At 37.8% G+C, this 22384-nt stretch overlaps 1 protein-coding gene across 2 annotated transcripts in view; it reads left to right on the top strand.

Moving 5' to 3' along the window:
- Positions 1 to 14462, top strand: part of LOC121325830 (testican-2-like) — a 42778-nt gene extending 28316 nt beyond the window's left edge. For both annotated transcript variants that reach the window (XM_041268917.1, XM_041268916.1), the window contains 8 exons: positions 882 to 996; positions 1381 to 1486; positions 2068 to 2182; positions 3651 to 3770; positions 6946 to 7164; positions 9102 to 9164; positions 9730 to 9867; positions 10412 to 14462. In XM_041268917.1, the coding sequence (XP_041124851.1) occupies positions 882 to 996; positions 1381 to 1486; positions 2068 to 2182; positions 3651 to 3770; positions 6946 to 7164; positions 9102 to 9164; positions 9730 to 9867; positions 10412 to 10557 (1022 nt within the window). In that variant the 3' untranslated portion in view covers positions 10558 to 14462. The remainder of the gene's footprint in view (positions 1 to 881; positions 997 to 1380; positions 1487 to 2067; positions 2183 to 3650; positions 3771 to 6945; positions 7165 to 9101; positions 9165 to 9729; positions 9868 to 10411) is intronic.
- The last annotated feature ends 7922 nt before the right edge of the window (positions 14463 to 22384 follow it).

Below are 22384 nucleotides of genomic sequence, written 5' to 3'. Positions count from 1 at the left end.
TGTTCTGTTCATTATCCCCATCACTCAGCTAGTCGGAAGCGTTCTGAAGGACAAAGCCATTTGCCAAACCTAGTGAAGTGTCTCGATGATATAGTAGCATCTAATGAACACAGTAGTTAATTTATGAAGTAGAGTTCTACTTTCTGAAGTAGAGTTTCAAAGAAAAGTTGTGTCAGATACAAAATCGCCTAGGAAGACAGATACACTGTAAGAAGACTTGTACAAATATGCCATGTGTGGTGGAGACACTCACCAGATGACATTTTGACAGTGGGAGCATTTAGCATAGAATAATTCATACATCAATGATGTACACTAGCATTGTTTTACTTGGACTTTCCCAGTATAAATAGTGAACTAATATCACATCTTTGATTGAAGTGCAGCTGTGGGCTTGGATAAACCACAGCAATAATGTACCTGTCACAGCACAAGTCTTATAATTAAGGTGCATTTATCTGAAACAATCAATACCCTGGATTCTAGCAGATTATTGCCTGTAAAAAACATTTAAGATATGCCTGATGTTTGCGTGATTGTATTCTATTAGTCAATTTCTCACACATAAGTGAGTGCTAATGCTCAAGTATTGTTTTTGAATATGGTTTGTATCCCTAAATGGGTTTGCAGTTTATATATAAACCTTATACATGTTATTGTCAGTTCTCTATTAAGACGAAATAATAAAATAGTTAAGACCATATGAGATCTGTGTTTAAGCCAGACACCGTGCCTTTGTTTAGACAGACATGGCTGAAATATTAGTGCCTGCCTTGTGCCGGCAGTAAAGTACCTATGTGGTGATTAATCTATGTGAGACAGCTTGGGGGTACACAGATTGCTTCCCTGGAATGATGTTCTGAATCACTGTCTCTCTGCAGCTATGGACACCACCAAGGACCCATGCCAGAAAGTGAAGTGCAGCAGACACAAGATCTGCATCACCCAGGGCTATCAGAAAGCCATGTGCATCAACCGCAAGAAGCTGGAGCACAGGTGAGAAACTACCCCACTTGTGCCTACATTAAAGATGAGCTCTGTAAGGTTTGAACTACTACCAGACACTCATCACTTTCGAACTCTATGCGGTTCTAAAGTCACCTTGCAGTTTCAATGGCAAGAGCAATTGGTAGAATTATATCAGTTTGAACATTTTCATATTTTTAAATACCAACTGAATCACAATGGTATGAAGCAAAGCAATATCATATCAGTACCAGTCCTTATTAATACCATTGCCGTTTTGTTCCAAATGTGGTAGTTTCCTTAAACATTTCTTATGATTTTGTCCTAAATGTATTTTTCTAACTTTTCTGTCAGATTATACATGCTGAAGTACTTATACAATTATACATGCATTGCCTTTGGTCCTTTTTCTAGAATCAAAGAGCCTGCTGTGAAGCTCAATGAAATCAGCTGCAAGCCATGTCCAGTGTCTGTTTCTGCCCCAGTATGTGGGTCTGACGGGCACAACTATGCCTCTCAGGTAAGAAATAATGTATCATCAAGCTGTACCTGTACCTTAACATAACCAGCACAACGTGGTACTATAACAACGCAATACAAATACAGCAAATCCATGAAAGAACATAAACCACCAACCTCCTTCAGTGCTACATATAGAGCACATACACGTTGATTTTCCTATAAAAAATAGTGCCCTTAATTCTGTGGAAAATTACAGTGGGTGTTGAATAATGTAACAATTCCAGCAACACTAATCCCAAACAACTCTTAAACCCAACTTTTTAATCAAAATGTGCAAATAAAAATCCAGTTTTTTGGCTGCATGAAAATTAGGAAAATTGTAGTTATATGTAAATGTTATTCTGAGCACTATGATGAGAAATGTACACCATTAGCAAAAAGTGCCAACAACAAGAGATGTTCTCAGTGTTGTCCTATATAAATATTTTAAACACATACTATGCCTGGCTTCACTGAATGGTAAAGTAAATAATGGCTAAATGGTCATTGTTTATTCAGCTGATTTCCTCAATAACAATTTAGCTGTGTGCTTTCTCTAGTTCTGGCTGGGTCCTGAGCTATTTGTTTGTGTGCTTTCAGTGTAAACTGGACCAGCAGGCCTGTTTGAGTGGAAAGCAGCTGAATGTGAAATGCACAGGCCAGTGCCCCTGTACCACAGAGCCCACCACAATGCCAGACACTGATGCCAAACACGGTAAGTTAGACACTGACGCAGGTGAGCAGTTGTACGTCTGTATGTACGTATGACACAAAATCATGAAACAATTATTTACTATAAGTTACTGAGAATATCAGATCCTGGGGGTTATACTGGGGGTGTATGTCTGTCTGTCCTTCTGTATGTCACACTTGTACTTTTGCATATATCTGAAGAACAGCTTATCCAATTTGTCATGAAACTTGGTATTTGTTATTTAGCTTAAGATATTGGTAATATCAGATCATGGAGATATATATTGTTGACATGTGTCATGATCATACTGATAGCTCTAATTTTGAATTCACAACCATGCTAGGGGATGCATGTTACTAGCATACATTACTTGTTTTAATACATTCTTTGTAGCCTGTTTGCAGAGTGTTGTAATGGTGGCACTAATTTCATCCCCATCCTACTGTTTATTTCTATGATCAAGCTAAAAACATATTCATATGTGTTCTAGTTTTAGAAAAATACAGTAAAAACATAATATTATGGGAAGGAATCTTTTACATGCTAGGGAAAAAAAATAAAAATAATGTAAGACCTTGAAAAAATAGATCCAATATGAGCCAAGTTTGGAAAAATATGTCTGCTGTATTAAGATTGGAACAAAGGGACAAAGTTGGGAATATGTGAAATATAAAGCCTGGCGTCTATCTCTCACAAGGGCTTCAAATGAGTTGCAAACCTAATTTGCACAAGAATCCCTTCAGAATGAGCAGACGGCAGAGGCTAAAGCAGAACAATTAGATCGCCGAACCTGTCTTTAAAAGAAATCAAGGTATTAGGTAGCTATTATTACATTTTCATCCAGAGTGGATAATTTATTCATCTGATTTAATTATCTAGAACGTGTTCGATCCTCTTATGCTCTTTACAGGCATAATTGATGTTTGTCATCTTTCAGGGAGTTTGACATAGTATTTGTTTTTTTGAAATATTCATTGATTTTTGGTTTAATATTTATAAAAAGCTGACATATTAAGGTAATGTGACTTTTTAGTTTCCGGATGATAAAACGAAAAAAGAAAAAAAAAGGCCAGCATCTTTATACCGTAATGATCCCATATGTTAGAAACCTGTGGTAATTATATAAACACAGTCGATAAGAAAAGCCTCACTACAGGATAATGGAGGATAATACTTTGATCTGCCAGCATTGTGCATAATAGGATATGAGGATTCTGGATGACACAAACACATGTATCTCCTTTTGAAAGGTGTTCCAGGGCATTATATACTGTAGAGCTTGCTACTGGTCCCTATATGGATTTGTTCAGCTCAATGAGTCTAAAGTACAAGTCATTTTCAATAACTGACCTGTAAGATCCCCTTTCAGCTGACCAGGTGAGTGGGATTGACACCTAAGAACTTGATTTGCTGGTATTTCACAAGGATTCTCTGGTTTCTAGATATCTGCTGTTTTTTCCTGTGGTGATTACGTGGCGGTTTCTTTCAGAGAGCTGCACAGGACAAGACTTGGCTGACCTGAGTGATCGCCTCCGAGACTGGTTCCAGCTTCTGCATGAGAACGCCAAGCAGAACAGCTCAGGAAAGCCAGGAGCGATCACGGTGTCTGGTGAGGAGGAAACCCTGTAGAAATCCACAATCAGCTACTATGCATTTTCAGCAACCTTCAGTATGCAATGAATAATAAATGCAGATCCAGTACCTGTGCCTCATATTTTTCATTGTAATTCCAGTTAATTTAAAACTATTTCACTTCATTAATAATGGACAGTTCAACAGCAGAGTGACACTGCAACAGTGCAGATATTAAAATATACTGAACAAAAATATAAACACAACATACAACAATTTCAAAGATTTTACTGAGTTACATTTCATAAGGAAATCAGTCTTTTGAAATAAATTCATTAGGCCCTAATCTATGGATTTCACATGACTGGGAATATAGATATGCATCATTTGGTCACAGATACCTTAAAAAAAAAGGTAGGGGTGTGGATCAGAAAACCAGTCAGTATCTGGTGTGACCACCATTTGCCTCATGCAGCGCGACACATCTCTTTCGCATAGAGTTGATCAGGCTGTTGATTGTGGCCTGTGGAATATTGTCCCACTCCTCTTCAATGGCTGTGCGAAGTTGCTGGATATTGTCAGGAACTGGAACACGCTGTCTTACACGTTGATCCAGAGCATCCCAAACATGCTCAATGGGTGACACGTCTGGTGCGTATGCAGGCCATGGAAGAACTGGGACATTTCCTTGTGACATGGGGCTGTGCATTATCATGCTGAAACATGAGGTGATGGTGGCGGATGAATGGCACAACAATGGGCCTCAGGATCTCATCACGGTATCTCTGTGCATTCAAATTGTCATCAATAAAAAGCAATTGTGTTCGTTGTCCGTAGCTTATGCCTGCCCATACCATATCCCCACCGCCACCATGGGGCACTCTGTTCACAACGTTGACATCAGCAAATCGCTCGCCCACACGATGCCAAACACACTGTCTGCTATCTGCCCGGAACAGTTGAAACCGGGATTCATCCGTGAAGAGCACACATCTCCAGCGTGCCAGTGGCCATCAAAGGTGAGCATTTGCCCACTGAAGTCGGTTACGACGCCAAACTGCAGTCAGGTCAAGACCCTGGTGAGGACGATGAGCATGCAGATGAGCTTCCCTGAGACAGTTTCTGACAGTTTGTACAGAAATTCTTTGTTTGTGCAAACCCACAATTTCATCAGCTATCCGGGTGGCTGGTCCCAGATGTGGAGGTCCTGGGCAGGCGTGGTTACATGTGATCTACGGTTGTGAGGATGGTTGGACGTACTGCCAAATTCTGTAAAACAAAGTTGGAGGCAGCTTATGGTAGAGAAATGAACATTCAATTCTCTGGCAAAAGCTCTGGTGGACATTCCTGCAGTCAACATGCCAAATGCACGCTCCCTCAAAACTTGAGACATCTGTGGCATTGTGTTGTGTGACAAAACTGCACATTTTAGAGTGGCCTTTTCTTGTCCCCAGCACAAGGTGCAGCTGTGTAATGATGATGCTGTTTAATCTGCTTCTTGATATGGCACACCTGTCAGGTGGATGGATTATCTTGGCAAAAGAGAAATGCTCACTAACAGGGATGTAAACAAATTTGTGCACAAAATTTGAGAGAAATAAGCTTTTTGTGGGTATGGAAAATTTCTGGGATCTTTTATTTCAGCTCATGAAACATGGGACCAACACTTTACATGTTGCGTTTATATTTTTGCTCAGTGTAGAAATGCAAAGTATTGGGTTGAGCAACCTTCTGTTATGCTGTACTGTACGATACAATCTTCAAGCACCCCACTGACATAGTCAACTACAAACACTACTTCCTTTTTCTGAAGTAATTCTCACCCTATCACCCTAGTGCTTTATGTGTTAATTCACAATCGCCTCTTCTCTTTTGCCCCTGGAGGCCTGAGTTCTAATTGGGCTCGATAAGGTTCGGTTCATGGTCTCCACCTAATCTGACAGTTTGGCACAATTTACTGCCAGCACTGTACCTGACTATAGCCAGCACCTTTGCCCATCTTCTAAATTTACCAAAGTAAAACAAATACAAAATGTAAAATAAAACTTCCATAGGTAGTTAGTGAGATAATTGGAAATAATTCCTCAAGAGAACCCGCATAATCATTTTTTTTTAAAATATCTCTGTGTCACTATTATACTCTTTCAGTTACAGAGGTAGGCTTTTTCAAACTCTGTTTCATCGTGATTCCTTTGAAAACATCACACTTAAAATGAGTTCCTTTAGCACTGGTGTACTTGTTGACAGGATGTGTGCAAATGAACTGCAAGTTCTGGTTTTCATGGTGATTTTTTACTGAAACCAACTAACCAGGCTATCATAACCTTTACAGAAATATGCTACTACAATATGCTGCAATATGCCATTTTTTGAACTAACACTGCTAACAGTATTTCGGTCGGATGATGCATCCATGGGTTATGTTTTCAATGTCCCTTGTGGTGATGACCAGTGAGAAGAGACCATCACAGATGAATTACAAATGTGACAATTTAACCTGCTGTAATACAGCATGTTGCCAATTTCCTCTTCCTCTAATTTGTTACAAACATTTAATAATACAAGTATCTCCAATAAGCCTTTATGATGAGTTCAATGTTAAACAAGTGTATGTGACTAACTTACACCAGATATTAGTATCAGTATTGAACATAGTAAAATAAATCTAATTTAAGACATGCCAAATGTGTTAAAATCCAGTTGAAATATCTATAGAATCATCATTTTAACAGCGTTGTTAATGTCTGCTTGTTGAATTGGTTTCATAGAATTGGAAGTAAAAGTTTTGTCAGAGAAATTGAAATAGCACTTCAAAGCAGTCGGTTGTGGGTGTAGTTTAGTCTTGGATAATTGCTATGGGAGTTGCACTGGCCCCTGCTCACACAGCTTCTGCATTGGTGGAAGCAGGTGCTGCCAGCACTTTCGATGCTTTAAAAACTAAGCCTGTAATCTAGTCCTGCTGAGCCTCGATATTGCAAAGACAGAGCAAGAGGAAAGAAAAGTGTTTTGTGGATTCAGTTCTATTTGTTCTTGTTTAACCTGGATGAGATTTCCATCTCATTCCCTGAGAGGGGTCCTGGGTGGGGATCTGCTTTTGGCAAACCACCCCTGACTTAAATGACTGCACTTTCTATCTTCCCTGTAACCTCCATTGGAAGCAACTGTAATTCCCAGGTACTGTATTGACTAGCAATGTTCTTATTTGTCCCCAGCTGTAGATAAGAGTCTTGTGGCCAGCTGCAAGGATTCCATTGGCTGGATGTTTTCTAAATTGGACACCAACGACGACTTATTCCTAGACCAGTCTGAACTGGCAGCCATTAACCTGGACAAGTACGAGATCTGCATACGACCTTTCTTCAATTCGTGTGACACATACAAAGATGGACAAGTCTCTACTGCAGAGTGGTGCTTCTGCTTCTGGAGGGAAAGTAAGTCAAACCTAAAAAAACAAAAGAAAAAAGCAAACAATGGAAATGCTCCGGCCTGGTGCGCTACAATGGAGGGCTGTAGGGCCGCTAACCTGAAGTATTACAGTATGGCTCCCCGTACATTACATACTTGTGTATGTTTGCTGTTTATTAAGAGAACCGCAGAACCAGTTGTTACAAAACTTGCTTTGGGCCTTCTATCAGTCATTCTTTATGTTACACTTTATTTATATATAAACAGGGTGATTAGAAAGTAAGTTTACCACATCAATGATATGATACGTTGATGTGGTAAACTTACTTTTGAATCAACCTGTGTATGTGTATGTGTGTGAATATATATATATATATATATATATATATATATATATATATATATATATATATATATATATATATATATATATATATATATTCCATCCAGTAAATCATGTAGAAAGCGTGTTTGTATCATGAGCGCTGAATAAAACCTAAACTGTAACAGTACTGTAATACATAGTGAAAATGATTTGCACTTCTGCTAGAATTATACCAGCATTACACTTCATGTAACAGGCAACATAGCACTGCACACCTCAACTGCCTTGATCATAGCCATATTTCGTTTTAAAATAGTTACACCCTCAGGCAATTCCCTTTGTCCCTTGCAAGATGTCCCTGGCACAAACCAGTATATATTCTGTTCTGTAAATTAATGGTTTGGTCTTGCTTGGTTTAGCATTACACAAACAAACGTACGGTAAGTAGATGTGAGCTTTAACAAAAAAAAGATTTCTGACATTTGAATTAAGCATGCTCAAATCGCAGACTCAGTTTATGACTGGCACATCTCGTTGTGACTGACACCCCTGACCTTATCAATCCCCCCCCCCCCCCCCCCACACACACACACACACAAATTTGACCAGTACGGAGACATTTCCCAGGCAAAGAGCTGTTTGTATTTGACAGACAGTCCCAGTGTGTAGTGAATGTCCTCACCTTCAACTAGCCAGCGATGCATAAACACAGCCAATTTTTTAAACAGTCTGAATGGCATGACAACATGAGAGACTGCCAGGGACTGTTCTCACATTGCTTTCCAATTCACGCCCAAGCTGCTTTCTGTGAGAACGTCTGAATAAGGGTGTTTTGTTTTTCACAGATGTCCTTGAGTTTAACCATTTTTCAGTACAATTTAAAGAAGAATCTAAAAGTACATTTCAGTTATAAAATATTGTAGTTTTATAAACATTGCTGTCTGAACTGCCTGGTGTTATTACCGACAACTGCATTAAATATATGAAGGGAATTAGTATTTACTGTTGTAGTCTTTCTGTAGCATTTATGTTATGCCTTAAAATGAAATTTCTTACCTTGTATTAGCTTTGTTAATGTTATTACCTGTCCCCTTTTTATTGGGCTGACAATTTTGGTTCTAGTTGGCTTGTGTTTTTATGTTAATTCGAATATGACATTATTTCAAATACAACACTTAAAATGTGTATTAATTTATTTTTTTTTTTCTATTTAATAAATGTTAATGGCAGGATAGACTCTGAATTGTAGCAACTTGTAACAACCAAGAGTGTCCCAGGATTAACTGCTGCATACGGGTACCTTTGCTGTAGGTCACATGGTGTGATTGAGTTGGAACTGCAACACATGTAGTGACAAGGTAGCATCTATAGCGATGGCTTTGAAACATCTGCATATTACTGGTTGTAAAAGATATAAGGCAAGAAAGAACCAAAATATTTGAATTAGCAAGTGCTAATAAGAGGAAAGAAGATTTTAGACCCTGGTTGCACTGCTTTACGTCTGGTGAATGTATTGCAGTAGTATCACCAATGTATAATCTATTGGAATTAAATAATATAAAAAATAAAATTTTGAGCTGTCATTCACCATTTAAAACTGCAACCTATGGTACCGTACGTGTTTCTCTTGCCCTGCAGAACCACCTTGTCTAGCTGAGCTGGAGAGAATACAGGTACAAGAGGTGGCCAAAAAGAAACCAGGTAAGAAAGTACAATTTTACTTCCGAGCAGCCTAGATCATCCAAAGCTATTTGAAACCAAGCAAGGAGGCTCTGTGAGCAGCTTAAAGCTCTGGTCCTCAGAAGGAACTTTGTACTTTTGGCAGGAGCCGGCAGCCACTACTCCTAATGAGATTCATTAAACAGATCACAAGCACTAAGCTCGTCTTACCTCCTAATTGTTGTGGAGAGATTATGGGCATTGCTGGCAGCTGGAAGAGAACTGCGGATTTGGCTTGATTCTGACTCAGGACTCCCCAAGGGCACCTGTCAGTTTGCATTGTGGGAAAGATGGAGTGACAGGAGACCAATATGTGTGTGTGTGCTTCTACTCACCAGTGTGAGGCGCTGAGGAGACATAAGTACCCACCCCAAGTAGAGACCTGACAGTGTGGAGTGGGTGGTAAAGCTGGTCACATATAAAGTATTCTGTCCACCTCACTAGTTTTAAAGCACATTAAGTTTGAGGTATTGTAGCTACATTTTGTAGCTGATTATGTGCAAATTTAAACTGCCAGATTTCTTGATTTCTCGTTTCAATCTCCTAGGGATGTACATTCCAAATTGCGATGAGGATGGGTACTACAGGAAGCTGCAGTGCGATCAGAGGAAGGAGGAGTGCTGGTGTGTGGACCAGCATGGTGGCGAGCTGGCAGGGTCCCGTATCCACGGCAACCCAGACTGTGGTACGTTAAAAAGAACACCTGGCTGCCCATTTTGTAACGGCCATTTGTACTCAAACACATGTCATGGTTTTATCATAAAAAAATACTTTTAGAATAATTGTTATTACTTTTTATTTTTTGTAGTGCCTGCAAGTATTAGAATGTCCAATTTCAAATTTACATGAACAGGGCAAAGTGAAAGACTAGCGACATAAAATAAATTTGAACTCCAAAAAGGGCACCATCCCTCTTCATCAGTAACACAGTTCACTGGTCTGTGTTCACTGCCAAATAAGACTCATCTACAGTAGAGCACCCTGGCTCACCTAACCCCTCACTGGGCTGTGCTCAACTAATTGTGTGCTGCCCCCTGGGAACTACCATCCCAGGTCAGCAATGCAATAGCCTGGACTTAAACTGGTGACATCCAGGTTATAAGGAGCATCCTGCACTCCACGCAGAATGCCTTTACAGGATGCACCACTCGGGAGCCCCCTAAAGACCCTTTATATTCTTATCCCTGACTTTGAATCTACCTGACTTGTGCTCTCCCGCTCATTTCCAGATGAGCTAGTTGGATATTCTGGAGATTTCGGAAGCGGGGTTGGATGGGAGGATGAGGAGGAGAAGGAGGCAGAAGAAAATGCCGAAGAGGCAGAGGAGGAGGAAGGCGAGGCTGGAGAAGCCGATGACGGGGGCTACATCTGGTAGAAAACAGAAAACTTGAGTTAGTAATAGAGTTTTGGTGGCCATGTTGGGAGGGCAGCTGGTACTCTTTCAGAAATAATGACATACAATACAGCGTTGACTCTGACGAAGACCAGGCTTCGTCTTAAATATATTACTAACTTATTTTTTTGCAGCGTAAAAGGTTTTTCCATTAAGTAGACCTTTACATTTTACATTTTCATCTGAAAGCTGTCACAAAAACAATTATAAACTAATCAGAACATCTCCTCTCCATTCCACAGAAATATATATACTGCATATTACAGTATTCATACAAGTTTAACAACAGCCAGAGATGTAAGAATGAGCATATATCACTTGGCTAGGTCTGCTGAGTACTCTGAGGATGCTGTTGCTGAAAATTTGGAGTTTTATTTTCTTGTTTGCCTGTCACAGACTGGTGTCTCATAGAGATTCAGTGCTGTCTCTGCTGAAGCAGCGGCATGTTATTTACAAGGCTCAAACTACCTGCCATGAGAGAAGCAAGCCAACTATATACTGTGGAAGCTAAAACTGTATGGCACTTGATCTTTAGTTGAATTAGGCCGGTTAACAGATGATGTATTATAGAGTTGTCAATGCAGCAACTAATGCGTCATCACATCATTCCCATTGCTGCTGTTTTCACCTGGTTCACCTGCATGTCACACAATGGCTAATCCAGGTGTCACAGAGGCATTTGTTTGTAAAGCTGTGGAAATGATGGAAAATTGGTCTTGGCTGTTCAAATAGAACTTCACAAGTCAATGATTGACGTTGCCGCAAAGTAGTTTAATCTGAAATGACATTCAAAAACAGCTCAATCAGCATTAAATACTTCAATACAGTACCGGAGACAAACATCAGTTCTTCACAGGAAGCTGTTGTTGTTTGCCTGCCTATAGGATTAGCCGACTTTTGTTCATTGCTAATTACTGGGAGTTCAAAGTCAGGTATGCTATGGAATTCACTTTGACAGGTTAAGAATATAATAATTCGCCCTGCATCACACCTAAACCCCCTCAGAAAAGACTTCTTAACCCTTTAGATTTTAAAAGGACTTTCAGTGCTCACATTAAAATTCAATACCACATCCATTTTCTGAATATATAGCTAGGATTTTTGTAGAAAAACTCACCAACAGGCTGCATATTTTTACATTTTATACATGATAATTAGACCAAGGATTTACACCTTTATTATTAAATCTGACGTGGAAAATGTAACACTGACATGTTGTGAAGCTCAGGAATTGAGCAGATGAAATAATATGAAACTGTTAACACTGCTAGCGATGTCCATATCTCATTTAGAAAAGCCAGTGATTACTAACATATACCAAATACCAAACCATAGTGCCTATCCTTAAAAACAACTGTAATAAAGCAGTCATTCTAAGTCAATAAAAAAGGCTTTACTTTGAATGGACACAGATACCCTCATACATAAAGCTGCATGCCCAACATTGATATCACTAGTTACATGGAATGACAGATTTTGTCAGTGTGAGTTTTATTCTATTTGCTTTTGGATGGGATCTTAGCCATGAACTGCAGCCATATGTTAGCTTAAGAGTAGCTTAGAGCAGTGGTCTCCAACCCTGGTCCTGGAGAGCACCAATCCTGCAGGTGTTATAGGTCTCTTACATCATCAATGGCTAAAGATCTGGAATACCTGTTAATCTTGGCTAATTAAGCCAATAATTGGTTCAATTAAGCAACTAAGAGCTCAGGTGAAAAGAAAACCAGGAGATCCTGCAGTTCTCTGGGACCAGGGTTGGAGACCCCTGCCTTAGGGTATTTACCACAGTCTAGCTGATATAATGTAATGTACCATACAGTAGAAAATCTGTGTTACTTTCTCTAACACCTTCTTGAAAGATACATTAACACATTCCCTTGGGTTAGAAAACAGCATCCACCAGAAAAGAACAAGAGCAGCATGTTTAACATGCTGTTTTATTGGGCTGATTGAATTCATGTGTAGGTTTTCAGACATTCTCATTGCAGTCTGTTATGTCTAAAGACATCTAACATCTAAAGGGCTAAAAAGAGGCATGTAATTGAAAAATTGCTGAGATGCTGTATTTGGTGATATTCTCCCATTATTGATTGTCCTGTAAGTGGACTTTTGGCACATTTCCATCTATAATAACCTAATAACTTAGCTGCTGGAGTTGTTCTGTCAACAGGAAGACACAAGATCACAAAAATACTGACATATTTACAGCTATTTTTTTATTTTCTTATAGAAAAGTACTGTGGATTGTGAAAGAGTATGCTTTTCTGAAGAGTTCTCAAATAGGCATAGTACAGAAACAGAAAAAAAGAACCTGACTCCCAACATGAGACCTTTTTATATTGAAATAAACATATTTATATTAACCCTAAGATACACTAAGATGCTAACATTTCAGCTGAACAGTATAGTTCTCATCTGTAGAAACAATGGAGCCTCTTCAGCCCATCACATTTATGTTGTTCAGTTGTTTGCACTCTTGATGTCTGGAAACTCTATAAGCATATTCCTTTTGGTATCTTCTGCAATGCCACCCAGTAAAGATCTATGAATTTCTAAAAACAAACCCTCTGAAATTGGGCACAGAACAGATCCTTGTATGCTAAAAGCTAGACCCCTGTACAATTTGTTTTTTAAATACACAAGACTATGAACTAATTACCATGTTATTAACTTGGGTGAAAAACTGTAGCGCTAACTGGCATTCTATTAGCTCTAATTGTAGTGCTTCATTCAGGTACTAGATATTTGAAAAAATAAATAAATTAATTAATTAATACTGTGTTCCCAAAGCTCTTATAATTTGTCTACAACTTTAAACAAAACATATGTATGAATATTGAACTAATACATACTTACAGTGTAGCCTAAAAAAAAAAAAAACTTTTAAATAGTGTAACTTTAATCTGACATTTAATAAATTTGCAAAATAATAAAAATTAAATAAAGCAGTTCATATTTGGGGCTTGTGAATTTGAGCACCATGGTGCTTTTTGATTCTCAGTTGATTGGTATAATATTGATATGAGCAGCTTGTATCTTTTATCTGAAGCAGTTAATTGTGTTAGAAACGGTTGCCAGAAACCAATAAATATCCTTCATTATAAAAAGAGGAACTCAAGCTGTGTAATGTAATATTTGAGTGCTTTAAATTAATAATAGATGTAGCCAAGTTGCCTGCATGATGACAAAAGAAACACTGGAGAGACATTAGTTTCAGACATTAGTAAACAGTATATCTGGATTTCTTTAGAAACATGATTATTTAATATGGTTTGCTACAGTTCCAACAAAAATTGTACACTTACTCATTTCTGTACATAAAGTATATGTTGTATATCCATGAAAGTAACATTATTATGAATGGTAAGAACAGATAATTGTATTTAATGCTAAAGACAGTGTTGTTGTGATGAAGCATTTTTACCTGGGCCTAGATACCTTTTTTGGCAAGGTGGTGCTTTTGCGATGGTTTGGTTTAAAGTAAAAGGCACCACCTGTTGGAAAAACACTAGAACTGTTGTTTGTTTTTGTTTTTTTTGTTTTTTTCCTTTTTTTTCATTGTTATAAATTAAATCACCCTGGTCAGAAATTTGTGTTTTCAATTCCCAATCTTGAAATGTTACACTTCAAGAGTGTGCCACTTTAAATGCTATTCCTATTATGCTACATGAATTACTTTTTGTTAACTATGTATGTTACTTGAAGTTTTGTGTATACTTGAATTTCCACAAGACACATTTTCAGATTCAGTTTTCCATTTGTTAATTGTAACTGTTGTATGTTCATAAAAATAAGGTATCTCTGTTAGATTTTAGTAGTGCATGTTAGTGAAGCGTATGTAGCTTTTCATGTTTGAGCACTTTAACATTAAAAGGCAGTGGGCCTCAGATTCTTTGGATTATTTTTTTTTAATTATTTTTATTATATATTTTAAGTATCATTTAAAACAACTGAAAAGACCAGTGGAGTTTCAACGATGGATTCGTGGTTTTAGATTTGACTTTGGTTCAGGAATAACATCAACTGTAGATAGTTTAAAAAAAATAAAAATAAAAAATAAGTACTTCTTTTACACATTTCAGTACAATATGAAATTAGTGATTACTATTTAAAGTGTGTTTTATATAGATTTTTTGATTCAAGGAAGTGATCAATTCTCATTCTTTGGCAAGGTGTTTTAGAGTAATCATTTTTGTTGGATCCAAGACCACTGGAGAGGCAAACTAGATGCATCAATGGGTCACAGTTTAATGTTGTAATGGCCATTCCATTTTGACAAATGTGAACATGAAGAGCCAGTAGCGAGACCATAGTAGACAAACAAAGCAGTTTTGATCCTGATAGAGCTGCCGGGGGAAACATGAAGCACAGAAGAACAGTCCAAAGCAACGAAGTGGCTCTGCCCTCCTCCTAATAAAGCAAATCCCTATTATTTAGGCTCACTGCTCTTCTCTCATACAGAAAACAAATAGAAACCACAGTTTGTGATAAAATAACCGGATTAACCTAATTATATTTTGTAGTCATGGTCCACGTTAGAGTTGGAGATCACCATTACAGAAAAATTGCATTTTTAATGTATTAGTTGTTTAAATTCTTGGGACTGCAGCATATCTTCAACTGTGATTCATAGTATATAAATTACAAACAAACTGTGACATTAACATTTGTGTTGCACTCGTCGTTTTTCTTGCATACAAAGGTATTGTATCTTGCATGCAAGTTAATCTTTAAAAGCAACTTGAAACATTCTTTCTGGAGTTCCTTATTAGATATCTAGTGTTCTGGGGTTAGCTTATCAAAACATTGCTGGCTAAGTAAGCATGCTATTTTTTTTTTCTGTTTCAGAAAACAATATAGTTTGATAGAAATCAACTCAGCTAGTCTAAATGATTTAAAAGACACACATTTTATTTTCTTTCACTTTATTTTCATTTATGAAGCAAAACTGAATTTACAGGACTGCTAGCTGGAAAAGCTTTGTGAAACCAGTCCCTGGATGCTATGTTACAGAGGGTTAAAACTTTTCAGTTTTCACTGGCAGCAGGCCCTGACATTGTATCTCTCCTGCCGGGAAAATAATCAGTTCAGCTGTGTTCTAATAAGACTCATTAAAATCCAACAAAGGTAAATTATCAATAGTTGGCACGTCCAGGCCTGACCTTCACTGCACTATTGTGTTCAGATCCTTTAAAAAAGTTCCTTTGTGTACCGGGGGGGGGGGGGAATAAAGATTGCAAAAGAGTCTCTTCAATGTTTTGTGTCTGTGAAAATATATAAAATGACAATGGGTGCCCTGTTTCCAAAATTATTTAATATAGAAAAACACCCATCTCAAATGGACTTCATAGACATTGGTCTTAACTTTTTACTGATTATATTATATATATATAGGTGATTCATCAGATTGGTTCTATACAGCAGGGATGTATACTGAAGTATAGTCACTTGAAAAGACAGGATCATTGAAACTTATCAAAACATTAGGATTATTATTTTATTTTCTTTTATAATAATTTTGTTGTATTAACAATCTCCATGTCAAGGCATTGTTTTTGTTGACTTTCTAATAAACATTTCTCCCAAACATAAGTGACATACTAAGAATGCTGTAGTAATAACATGAAAGCTGTTACCATTCTTTTCACTGCGGGTTGATTTCTTTTTTTAACCTGACATCCACTGCAGTGGTTCACACCAGCAATAAATGAAAAGTGATACCCCCAGCCAGCAGTTGTCAGCAAGAGCCATGGGAGCCTAAAATGATGAGCTACAGGAGTCTACCAGCTCAAACTATTTCTGAGACAAAAAAATAACAACTGCATACTGTTTTTGAATCATCTCTGATTGCAACCGGAGAAACGATCGTGCTTAAAGCTACAGTGCTGCACAAGCAAGTTCATTTCTGTACAAAAAATATGATTCCTGGGTAACTGTCTCCTGCAGAGTGACATAAACCAGGCCTGGTTCAGTTTATTAACATTCCCTAAAAGAAGTTACAGCATTAACACAAGCTGTGTCCCTTCTTACCACACTATAAACTAAACAGGCTAAAGAGGTAATCTTATTTTCAAGCTTTTGTTTAAATTATACTGACTCCATTAAACAGGAAACATCAAGCAAGATTTTCAAAGCTATTTACTCCAAATTGGCATGACTTTTTATCAGAAAGGAAAAGCGAACACAACAAAGTTAATAGAAATAAACAACTGAGACATCTGATTTAGTGCCTTGTTAAGACTTTAGTTGTTTCTTATTTGTCTTTGAGAATTTAGGCTATTCTATGCAGCAAACAAGCTATAAAGTAACAATACTGGAAATTGAATATTTATTTTATTGTTTCGCTGTGCCCTTGAGTTCAGTCAGTAATTTGATAACGTGCATACAAATCAGGCCTAAATCCTGTATGAAGCTGATAAAAGCATTTGGATCAGTTATTGCTAAGGCCTTCTCTGCTCTGTGGATTTTCATTCTAAACTCGTACAGTTTCATGACTATAAATTGAAAAGCTTCTTTTCACGGTGACACAGGGATTATCCCCAGAATTTCATTATCATACCACTGAAATCAAATCAATAGCTTTTGCTGGATATACTACCAGGAATTACTGATTTAAAAAGCTTGAGCAGAAAATGTAAACATAAACTCCCTCATGAAAAACACCAAGTATCCCACAATGAGGGAAACAATGTCACTTTAATGGGGAATTATTTCACCCAAACCGTTCAGATTTAGTTTGTACAGTCATTTCTACTACCATAACAACATTATTTCTAAGTAGTTGTACCTTATCATGCACATATAATACACATCAATGTGTCAGTCACAAAATTATACATATTGGCTAGCTCAAATTCAATACTAAAAAAGCAGTTTTATATCATATAGTTGGCTGAAGGTTTCCTCTCAGATATGACCCCTGCTGGCTGTCTCAGTCAGGTGCTGTGACAGTCACAGTTTGCTGCGTGGGGCCAGGCAATTAGGGCCCTGCAGCCTCCATACATCTCTGACCACATCACTGGCTCTGTCCAGATTCTCAAAGACACCTCCATTTTCAGTCAGGGCATACTTGTTGAGCATTGGCTGCAGGACAGTGACTGGGATACTGAAGTTGAGGTGTGGATACGTCAGTGACTACAGTGTCTCTGGTATTGCTGCATATAATAACTAAGGGTTAAAAAGACACATATAAGTAAGTCTCTTCAACAAATACTAGGGAAGAAAAGTCAATGTAGATTATAAACCTCAAAAACTAATGGGACTTTAAAATCTAGAAACTTGCTTTAAAACAGTGAGATAAATTTGAAGTTCATTACAAAAAATAACTTAAAACATTTTTTTAATATCCTCCACAGTGCCCATTACCTGCAGATAACTAACCTTGTCTGTCATTCCCAGAAAGTAAGATTTCAATGTGCAATTCGTCCCACTATTTCAGTGGTACTGTGACAGAGTGATGAGTGAATACAGGTAAATGCAGTGCAGAACGGATACAAAACAGACAGACAATGATTTCCAGGTGCAACGATGTTTATTGAAGATTTACAATGTCCAGAGCCTTATGACAAACACCTGTAAATAATAATGTTGGAGTGATACATTGGCGTGTATCACTCGGTAATTGTAATCCCCAGGTTTGACCCGTAACCCAAAAATTCGGTTTTACACGTACACCCACACTAAACACAGAACACAAACACAGTTTTTAGTGCCAGTGAATAAGTGTCAGTGGTGTAATACAGTTCTCTGTTAAATGCAGGGGTGAAAGTGATGTCCGGGTTGATGCTGGCTTGTGCTACAGCTCCAGATCGTGTTACTGATAGACCAATTAAGACAGACAACAGTTACAACAAACACTAACAAACACAAGACAAACACTCATGGTTTTCAGCAATTAACACAGCCTCCCTTTAGGTTTTATCTAACCATTCACAAAGGAACAGATTACTTTGCTACGACCCCTATTTATACCCTCCCTCATGACCCCTTGGTCATCCGCTTCTCCAATCCGCGGATGCCACACTGTTTGCTGTCCGGGTCATTGATTTCGGGTACTGTAGCTCTGCCCCTTTTCTAACTGGCCAACTTCCACCTACCCACGAGAATAAATTATCATGCCTTTTAGTCAAGGTTACTCTGTTCCCTTTACACAGTGCCCTCACAGGTCAGGAGGGAGATCGAACACCAAGAGAATCATTCGATTTTCAGTACAAATAAACACAGCTACCAGTTAACTGGATAATAGATTTTAAAACAGCTATTTCAAGCCAGGCATAAAACCATTGGGAATCATTTAAACTGGTTATGCTTCCAGCTTTCAGGATAAACTTAGAAACATACATTATTTAGAATAGTTTTAGAATATGTGATATTCCAGAAGCTATTTCATATTGACAAATAACAAATGCAAATATCCTTACTAGCTCACTAGTACACTGTTGTTACCCATCATTGACGTGACCAGTGGCTCTCGATCCAGCATGCTGTATGGTTAGTTTAACTCATATAGTGGTTTATATATATATATATATATATATATATATATATATATATATATATATATATATATATTCGTATGAGCTTAACATTCAGCCTACAGCATTCAGTATTCCCAGGTGGTCTCCCATCCAAGTACAAACCAAGCCCAACATTGCTTTGCTTAAGCATTGCATGGTAAGTTCGATTTGAAGAGCTTTTTGCCGTCAGAGACGTTGCCCAGGGGTCACTACGAGGAAGTAGCTCTTCTTGACCCCCAGTTTAACAGTCATCCCAATTGAAGGTAGCAGGTATAACAACACCCTTTGTGTGACCTGCACACACATCAATATTAAGCCACAAAAAAATCTAGTTTTGACCTAGTTTGTATCCTTGTTTCCAATCTTAGCTCAGCAGCTAACTTGTGACCTCTCAAGGGAGTTCCGTCACCTGCCTTTGCCTCACACTAAAAGAGATATAGCATCCCAGCTGGCATCACACTAGATATGTGGATTAAGAAAACAACCAACAGCTGCTCACCACAGCATTTTAAGCCAGTATGACGGTAAACAGAATTACAGCCATCGGTATCACGGTAGTGTGACTTAAGATGCACAGACACCTCTACAGATATACACTTTATTAGGACTGGATTGGATTTGACACCTTCCTGCACTTTTTGTGTCTGACACATCGCATCAAGGGATCTGAGCAAACGGTGGCCCAACTGGATTATTAGGTCCAGGTACCTATAAAGTGCTTCAGGCAGTATATGTAAAAATGTAATCATAAGTACATATGTCTCTACTATAGTCCCATCACAGGAGATATGCATCCTGCACATAGGTGTTAAAAAGTGTACAGCACAGACTTTTGCTAGTTGCATGTTCCAGTAACTGGCTGCATGAACCCTTTTACCAGAATGATTGGTATGCTCTGGAATGAAGCAAATTTAAATATAGCAGCCAGTGGTATTTGCAGTGCATTTAATAAGATATATAAAATAACCGAATGGCTCATCTTGGTTATTTTCTATGGCAAAGGCTTTTCATTCAAAGCAGTGAATAATTTGAAACGTAATATAGGAAAAGACAGGTAAGACTATGCATGAATAAACCTGTTCAGAGCAGTGATTGATTAAACCAGGCCAAAATGTTATTGCATGCATATAAACATGAAGAAATGTGTAGAGCACCATTCAAACTTACTACCATAGTGAGGTCCATGATCAGTATGCATGTTAGTATTCTGTATTAAAATGTTCAAAAAAATATTTTTATGATTATTTTGTATTTCTGGTGAATGTTGTTTCAGTATTATCAACCAGGGAGATCACTCTCCTTATGTCTTTTTATTTAGGAAATGTTCGATTTTGACATGTTTATTTTACCCATATCTGAGGATGTAAAAACTATGTTTTGGGTTCACAGTCAATGGGTTTTTCTTAGGAAACTGCACCACTATTTGCATAGAATTCATCTGCTCACTAGTCTTCACTTTATTCAGTTGCTGCCAACTTGCTCTTAAGAAAGGTAAACTTGTACAGGATTAAAAAATAATTAAAAATACTTTTAAAAATATATTATTTAAATTCAGGTTCTCTGATGTTAGGCTTTAACCTTTAAGGACATGGCATGTCTTAAGTTCAGGAAAATCAGTCTGGAGCTGCACCACAGCTATGTCATACCTTGAGTATTTCTTTGTTGAAAAAAATCACTTGTACCACAGAGAGGAAACTGAAAAACAGGATCACTTCTTACACAGCACAAACACTGTAGTTTCTCTCAACTGTAATTTAAACTTAGCACATGGTGCCACCATCTGGTCAAATGTTGTAGCCAACATAGAAACAGTATTAAAAGCAATTTTAAAAAGTTTAGTGCATCTCTAGCAAGTATCACATACATTCTTAGTGTGTTTTCTTTTATAGTTCCACATAGCAAAGGAAAGCATATATATATATATATATATATATATATATATATATATATATATATATATATATATATATATATATATATATATAGGGCAAGGATATCTAACAGAAGGGACAAACAACAAAAGCTATACCTTTCAGAGGTATTGTTGCTCTTCACTGTGACTCTTGTTGCCTCATTCAACACATGTCTACATGTATGCATCAATTCAGAGTTTATCAGCACTCCAGAGCCCCAGAATTGACCACAATCATCAGTCATCTTGCTCATTATAAAATTGCCACTAATCTAATTTATTACACATACTCTGGAAAGCCTCTTGAAATTCCAAACAGGGCACAAGCATGAGGAGCTCAGCATTCTGGGTAAAGGGTTTAACTGGGTTCTTGTTCTCCTGTAGGTTTTTCTACTGCATTGGTTCACTGTATGGTTCTTCTGCCTTGTAGTGACCAACTGGGAAGCCACTGCATCGGAAAACGGAACCTCAATCTAGCTGCTTACTGAAATTCTCAGGAAGTAGGAACTGGCAGTCAGACAGGTCCATGTCTTTGTTGAGGAGAAAGGTGGTGAAGATAAGTCCATGGTAAGTCTGGCTGTTCAGAACTACCCCACTGCAGCTCCATGGTTCACAGGGTCTGGCTAACACAGGTCGAGGGTTCAGTGAGGCTTCATTACTTTGAGAAATGGAAAGATCCACAGCCTCCTCATGTATACCATTCCTGCTGATACACACGAAACCCTCTGTTGCTTTGAAAACTGTGACAGCACAACAGGTTTCTTCTGGGGTCCTCATTGCTGGAAGTTGTACCATAAATTCAATATCAACAGCTTACTGTCAAATATCATCAAGCAGAAATTCCTTTAAATGAGTTTGCACAACAAATGTTAAATGATTGAATACAGAACACTACAAATAGCTAGTGTATGTATGTTACTCCCTTACAGTGGCGTATATTGTATGTCCCAGTGTTTGTCCAACGTTCACTTTCAGCACTGTACTAAATTAACAATTTTCCTACTATCTATCCCTGATTTTTGGGATTACTTCTGTCGGTGTGTGCATACATTAAATATCACTCCCCTCCACCCCCGCTATATCACAACATACAAGTGAAAGAAAACTCTCGCTGTTTTCTGTGCTAAATAACCAAAACTTCAAAATAAATTGCGAGTTAACAGATTGTCTAAAAAGATTGGGAAATTAAAAAAAAAAAAAACACTATATGACAAATCCAATTTTTTTATAGCTTTTGCTAAATTTCCAATCTTACTGAAATTACAACAATTACAATGTCATACTGAGCCTAGCAATTACTTGTCATGTTTTGAAATGGCAGTTGTTTCCGGAATGAATATACCAGTTGATACACCCAGTTTACTCTTTCGTGATTCTTACT

This window comes from Polyodon spathula, chromosome 13, assembly GCF_017654505.1.
Source record: "Polyodon spathula isolate WHYD16114869_AA chromosome 13, ASM1765450v1, whole genome shotgun sequence".
Taxonomy (NCBI): domain Eukaryota; kingdom Metazoa; phylum Chordata; class Actinopteri; order Acipenseriformes; family Polyodontidae; genus Polyodon; species Polyodon spathula.
Note: the sequence above shows the minus strand (reverse complement) of the source record. Positions and strands in the feature narration are given on the sequence as shown.